The sequence below is a fragment of the Caenorhabditis remanei genome, chromosome IV, assembly GCF_010183535.1.
Source record: "Caenorhabditis remanei strain PX506 chromosome IV, whole genome shotgun sequence".
Classification (NCBI taxonomy): Eukaryota; Metazoa; Nematoda; class Chromadorea; order Rhabditida; family Rhabditidae; genus Caenorhabditis; species Caenorhabditis remanei.
The window spans coordinates 6,991,937-6,999,533 of NC_071331.1; the positions used below are offsets into that span (position 1 = coordinate 6,991,937).

A 7,597-nucleotide genomic window follows, 5' to 3' on the forward strand; every position below is an offset into this window, starting at 1 on the left:
CAAAATTTTTTTAACCATGAAAAAGTGAAACATTGAAATATGAAGAAATGAACAAGTTCTACAAAAGAAGCAAAGAGGATGAAGAAATTGCGAAAAAAAAGCGAAGACGAATGCCGAAAAATTAGCTTCCAGATGGCTGGAACACCGGATATCTAGTCGTTTTTTATTTCCGCTAAAGATGAGAAAAATGAATAGAAAATGCGTGTTTTATTTGGAATATGTCTGTGGAGACACCAAGTTCTTCTAGACATGTGTGCGTGTTAATATGGAATTATTATCACACATTTCGTTGTATTTTTCTTTTGGAGACTAGGGAAGAAAGGAGAAAAGAGAAAGAAGGAATGTCCGAGAATTCAAAAGGAAATCGATACAAACTGCTCAGTTTCAAGTTTCTAACAAATTTTCGACAAAACTTTTTTACAGTTAATTACCATCGAATTTTCAAGCGCTTGTAAAATAGTGTCTTTGAAACATATTATTTTTGATAACTTTAAAAAAAAAAGACTCGTGTAAAAATTCATGGATACGGAGTATTCAACTTGGGACTGAAGTCAAACATTTTATGCTTGATGTTTCTTTAAAAGGTAATCATGCAATTCGCAGGGAAATTAAGAAAATAATGCTAAAGTTTCAGTTACATCTGATAATAACTACGGAAATCACGGTTTTCAATAACCCAAATTTTTGCTGAAATCATATCCAGAATTTTCGAAAACTGTTTTGGCAGTCTTTAAAAAATTCGCATATTTTATGAAACAGTAGTGAAGTGAATTTGATTGGTATCTGTTTTTACCGGGATATTTTTTGACGGGCGTACATAGTAAAGAGGGGGTGGGGTGTCATTGAGTTTGTATTTCAACAGATTCATAGTGAAAGATCAAAATCAATATGCAACATCATCAGTGTGTAAACAAAATCATTCTGAAACTGAAAAACAATGATAATGATTTCTTATGAAAACTAAACTACAAATCAATAAGCAACATACAAAAAAATCACTTTGAAACAGAAAAAAAAATTATCTAACAAATTTTGCACAGGGGTGCGAGGCGTAAGGTCATCAATGAAAATATTTGAATTTTTTCCGAGTGTGTGCGTTGCTGTTTACATTGACACCTCGAAGAAGCCCACATCCTTACTGTTAAGAATCTGACTACCAATCAGGCCTGAGTTTATTGTTTTGTAGTTTTTTCTTCAAGTCCTTCTGATATTTAGATTTAGTATGTTTTCCGCAAAATGTTCAGGTACATTTTTCTGAAAAGTTTGGTGCATGTGTAACATGTCCTGTAGGCCTATGCTCGAGCCAGTCAGAGACTGTCTCTTAAATTTTTAAAATAGGACAGCCTGGGGCATCCACATTTTTTCCCCTGTGGGGCCTGACTAGAAACAATTCGTTGGGCCGAACCTGACTTCCCGGTTATAGAAAGTTTCACAAACACTATTTACTGTAGTTGATGATTCATAAAAGTAAAAGACTGGCGTCAACATTTTGAGATTAATCAAATTGATGATTAGTATTTTTCGAAACACAAGATATTTTAACTTTTATCAAGTTCGCTGTGTCCTGGATATACACTATCTTTCTGTGGATAGGACACCTCCGAAAATCCGATTTTCAGTTGATTTTTCGGAATTCTTAATTCACGAATAATTGTTTTAACATAGCAAAATATGCTTTTTATGTTGTTTTCGATTCGGTAATTTTTCATAATTATCTACCCATAAAAATCTTTGACTTATCGATTTGAATGATTATGTCGAGAAATTTTCTTGCGTAACTTTGATAATGAACCTACAGGCGTCACTCCATCATTTTATAATATGCTAATACGGTACTTTATATAGATTTTGAAACACGAGGTTACGGGTTTTCTCTCATAGCAGTGGGAGGGGTAAGGTACGCAACAAAAGTATTGTTTTTTTTTCAGCCGCGTTGCGTGCGCGTCGCGGTTAATTTTTTTCAGTTCTAGTTTGATATGATATGAGGAACAGCTTACAAAAAAATAACGCAATACTCTGGATCAGGAGCAATTCACATTAATTCTGACACAGTCACTGCAGTAATGAAAAAAGAGAAATAAAATGATACAATGATGTCTGAAAACCATAAATTGTATTGCGTTGTAAAAAATGTTACTGCTTTGAAGTTATGTCGAATGGGACAAGCATCATCTATTACTGATCAACTACCTTTTGACATAATTAGCATTTTTAAATAAGACTGTGAAAACAGAAAGCAACTTTTAGTTCAACCAATTTCATTGGTTATAGTAACCGATTTCTTGTTTGCCGAAAATTCAAGTTTTTCATGCGATGCATTGATGCACTGGGAAATCTTTTTACAGACTTCCCAAATACAACAGTAATCTTCATAAATATTTATTGTTTCGGAACATCCAAACGATAAGAAGGAGGTGATGATTCAGGTGTCGTCGGGTGTATCATATTCAGCACTTTCGCGAATGGATTCTTGTGTTGAGAGATTGCAACTGCAGTGGGCGGGGGCTTGAGACCCATTTTTTGTTGGACTGAAAACAAACTCATGTTATTGTAAATTAACAATGAATCCACCAAGAATCGCAAAAAAACAGAATCTTCGAAACAGAGAAATTCAACTCACTGGCACCAGTACATCGTTCCCTTCTCATCATCCGGTTCCTCTAATTTCAATGGTGGACACGAGTCATGACACGTGTCGATAATCTCGATTCCAGTTGAGATATTTCTGTCGATAAGCCAGTTACACTCAAAGTCATCGTCATCTTCGCCGAGTGGGTTGAGGAGAGCTTCGGCGACCTGGAAAAATGAGGTACTGTTTCAGATATACTATGAAGCCGAGAAAGTTTCAAAATTAGTTGATTGTACGTAATTATCGTGGAGTCACTTAAAATCTCGCAATTTCTCAAAGGGCTGGTGAAAAAGTGTAGCTACCCGGAGCCACCCGATTTTAAATTTTCTACGGAACTTGTTTGGAGGAAAATCTGTATGAAATATCGAAATTCGCGTCTGAAATAATTGAAATCGTATACACCACTGAAAGCACTAATGAAAACAATATATTCGAAAAAAAAAAGTTGAAGGAATCGAGGAACGGCAATTTTCTGAAAGCTGTTCTGCCCGACCCGTAGCAAGTCTGCTAGGAAGATACATATCTTCATCCACCCGACAAAGTGGGATATGGACAAGACGGACGTTCAGATGGATAGCAGCGTATTCGAAAAATCTTGAAAAATAATGTTTCGAACATTTGAGATAAGAAAATGTTTATGATCAATTTGCTGACCTTTGCTGATTCTCTGTCATCAAATACCGATAGAAACATTGAACAACTGCAAATGCAAAAATCCACATTGTCAGCTCCCATCGAACGGATTTCCAAATTGAACCGAGCCATCTGAAAGGTACGTTTATAATGTTTTCGCTGTTTCACAAAAGTGATTTTATTCCGGAATCAGACCGGGCTATAGTGCTCGCTCTGAGGTTATGCCATAAAACTCACTAATTTTACTACGGAATTCGGATGGTATTTTGAACAGTGAACACGGTATACAGAAAAATATTAACGTTATTCAATCGAATTCAATAGAATAACGCTAATTCAAGAGTTTCTAGAAACAGTATCCTCCAATGTTTTTTTTTGTTTTGACTACTGACCCAGTACATCAACAAATCATCTTCTGCTACAAAAAAGAAGTAAATTTTCGATTTTATACTAGCTTTCGGTAAATTGTTTGTGCAATTAGTTTAAAAAATGAAATCGAATCGAATCGTGAAAGGAGTACAAGTATTTACAACAATCGCCGATTTTAGTTCAGTACCGGTCAAAAAAGTTGTTAACTTTTTGTTTTTCGGGTGTAACTATTCTTGGCTTCAGAGCTGGAACTCAGAAATTTTAAAACAACCTTACCATTAGACTATAATTGAAATTTAATTACAAAAATGTTTTCAAATCTCCAAAAGCATTTTTAACATCGAACTGGGTAAAAAATCGGCCGGAACGATAAATTATTTAAATGAACTCCCAACGAAAGTTCCAGAAAATGTACATCAGATAATTTTACACACACAATGCTGTTCTTTCGAATTTCAACAATTCAAAAGTTACTAGAAACAGTACCATTCCACTACTTTTTCTTTGACCCCTAACCCAATCCATAAAAAATCTTCTTCTGCTACAAAAAGTAGGTAAAGTTTGTCAGATGAACTCCAAATGAAAGTTCCAAAAAGTGTACATCAATTTTTAAGCGGAAAGTCGACGTCACAGTGTTGTTCAACACAATTTCACCAATTCAAGAGTTATTAGAAACATTATCTTTCCACTACTTTTGCTTTAATCACTGAACCAGAAAAAATATTATTTTCTGGTCCAGGAAGTAAACAGATTTCTGATTATTTCTGACTAGCTGGTGATGGAAATTTTATAAGTAAAATTGATTCAAAAAACAACAAACACAGATTGTGTAATTTCTTGTACTGAAGATACAGTAACTTATATGAATCCAACAATTCTATTGGAAATGCTCCGTACTGAAACAATCCAGAACAATTTTTTGAAATCAAGAAGAACAAGGAAACAAGGAATGGACCAGTGGGCCAGGTTTTATCGTCAGGAAATATCTATATTGTATTGAAAATTTCAAAAAAGTTGGGTACCGCTGTTTCATTGACTCATTATATTCCAAGTGGGAATAAAAAATGGTACTTTGTATTTCCTAATTTCATCTTTTCGATATTTCACTTCACAAACTTTTTTTCAATTCTGAGACGTCTAGTTTCGCAACATCCCGTACCCATATTTTTCGAAATTTCTATTCTCATGGATCTTTGGTGCAATAATTATATGCCACTCTCGTAACAGAAGCCATCCAATTACCCGCCAAGAAAATGATACCATGAAAAGCAAATTTATAAAAATTTTCTTGTGCCACTTCACTTTCTTCAGATTACAACTACCAGTAGATTGCAGCTAAATGTAGTGGATGAAAGTGAATATAAATTTTCAAGATAACTGTTTTACGAGCTTCATAGAAAACTGTTTGAAAACTTGAAGCTTGTTTGTGGAGGCCCGTGCTCTTCTATGTATTCATACTCCGAAATTCCCATTCTCACTTAAATTAGAATTCGAAGAAACCAGTTTCGTCGACAAGTTCTTCGCTTCCAATTGCATCACAATCGGTTGAGTACGTTCACGTAATTGACTCCAAATTTCCACTCCAGACACACGGTGTCCGGATTGGTCACTGAAAACACGTTTTTAATTACGTGTGTTTCAAGTTCACGAAAAAATGTTATCGCTGAAACATGGAAATTAATCAAACAATTTCACTTACACCATCGGAAAGATGATCGGTCCTGCACAGATCTGAGCGATAGAGAAGATTTCTGAAACTTTGAAGACTTTGACACCGTTTTCTGATAATTCGGATCTGGAAATAGAGAAAATGAATTTTTGAAAAAATCAAAATGGAATGAGATGGAAAGTATAAAGAAAAAGGTAAACCTGAAACTGAAAAGAAATTTTTCCAGTTTCATGTAAGCTGTATTTCTGGAATTGTTTCCCCCTTATTAATGGTCCTCCAGAATTATTCGAACACTTACATTTCCATTTTGAACCATTGCAATCTCTCAAAACTGAACTCAATCGCCAAGAAATCCTCCAAAACAGCCGTGTCATTAGTTCCCAATCGATCGGTTTCTGTGATCTGAAATGGCAGAGAAATTGAACTTTTGGGTACTTGTCAATCAAGCGAAACGAAGAGTTACTCCAATAAAATATGCATGAAATACTTCTAGAAACTCATATTTTCTCCGCTTTTTGCATTTGTGCACGAGGTGAGTGACACGTGTGTTCCGAGTGGACTATTGGGATTAATGGAATCACAGGATTTTGGGAAATTTGAAACTAACAATAACTGTTTCAAATAGTTCATTTCATTGACTGTTAATGTTAACTATTCAGTTAAGCCCAAAATAATTTTGCAGAAAATTTCTCAAAACTAAATCTTACCAAATTCCACGGTCCTTCTGGAGAATCCTGACTTTCGTAGAGATGAAGGTAGAAGCTACTTGATGGATATCTCTCGGGAGCCAGTGTATTCACTCGGAATGTCAAATCCATCACATCTTTCGAATCACGACGATCTGTGCTCTCGGAGCCTTCTCTGACAATGTTTCGAAATTATTTGATTTGTTTTCGATTGACAAAATAATTTTGTCGGGACAATTATAATGGATTTCCAGAAACGAGAATTTTTTTTGACAAGTTTGTGAAACAGTTTCATTATAAAATTATAAACTGAATTAATGCTATCTTCATTATTTAAACAGTTTGTTTGACTACGCATTCTCGAAATTTCTGTTTCTATTCCTCCAAACTTACTTCCTCAGTTTCGGCGGTAGAAGGGGCGGAGCCTTGCATGCTCGACGCATCTCCATGATATGACGGATCCTTACCATATTCATTTTGATTTGTTCAAAGGAGAATTGAGAGGCAAAGATGTGTGTGGTTGCTGAAAAAAAGAAAGGTATTGGAAAGATCACAATGTACAAGAATTGAAAAATGAAAAGCGGTGAGGATTATCAGAACAGTTTGAAACTGGGAGGAAATATTGAAAAGATAATAAATGAAGATGTGGAGGCAATGGAATAAAAGCAAAGAGAGCTGTCAGTAATAATCACGGCATTGGGGAGTACTGAAACAGGCAAATTCAAATTTCAGTTATTTCAATTCACTGTTTCGTTGTGACATTCTGATACGCAGCTTAATCGACCGCTTTGTGAACTGATTTATACCAGTTTTCCCGCATGTTTAGTCAGTTTTTCGACTGTCGTGGATATTTTTGAAATCAATTTATTAATTACCCACTACCAGAGCCCGTGCAAACTGATGTTATTTACCCGACAGAATACCTAACGAAGTCGTAATACAAACTATAAATTAAAGTGCATACATGTTTTATCTCAATCGTACATAAGTTTTCAGATCAAAAAATTTTCAAATCACGCGTGACAACTTCTAATCTCACGGTAGGTGGGTTCATAGATTCTGAGTTAAAATTGGAGAAAAAATCACAATAAAATGATATTAGCATCTTTTCAATGAATCGTTACCATACCCATGATAACCCAAAAAGCAGCAAAACGAAACCGAAAAAAAAGGAAAGAGAAACAAGAAACAATGTCAGTTGTCTCTCTGTTGTTTCTGAAGAGACTCGAAGCCTTATGCATTTTTGAGCAGTTTCTACATCTTTTCGGCACCGCCCGAGATGAGATGATGATGATGTTGATGATGATGTCTTTCCCTTTTTGTTAGGTTTTTGAGTTTTTTGAAGGGAACCGAGTGGAGAGGGGGACCGGATATATAAAAGGGTAATAAATTATTCTTCCTGGTTCCGTTCCACCAAAAAACAATAACAAAAAAAAAGGAGAAAGAGGGGAGGAGAATAGTAAAAATGAATGTTGAAAAAACCGCTCGACTGAAATCTGAAAACTATGAAACATGAAATTTACTTTGAATATTTTGACTCGATTCTTGACTTACCCTCTCTTCACTACCCCTCCCGTGACCCCACGTCAAAGAACTCCAAAAAAAGTGCCC

The 7,597-nt window shown here is 35.3% G+C and overlaps 1 protein-coding gene across 1 annotated transcript; it reads right to left on the minus strand.

Annotated features, from left to right (window-relative positions):
• Positions 1-2,422: 2,422 nt before the first annotated feature.
• GCK72_012661 (uncharacterized protein) lies at positions 2,423-6,456 on the minus strand (the record flags this gene model as incomplete). The annotated part of the gene is made up of 8 exons (XM_053729293.1): positions 2,423-2,528; positions 2,621-2,796; positions 3,284-3,394; positions 5,090-5,240; positions 5,331-5,426; positions 5,599-5,702; positions 6,008-6,161; positions 6,380-6,456. 8 exons carry the CDS (start codon positions 6,454-6,456, stop codon positions 2,423-2,425), a joined length of 975 nt encoding a protein of 324 aa, XP_053584065.1.
• Between the last annotated feature and the right edge of the window lie 1,141 nt (positions 6,457-7,597).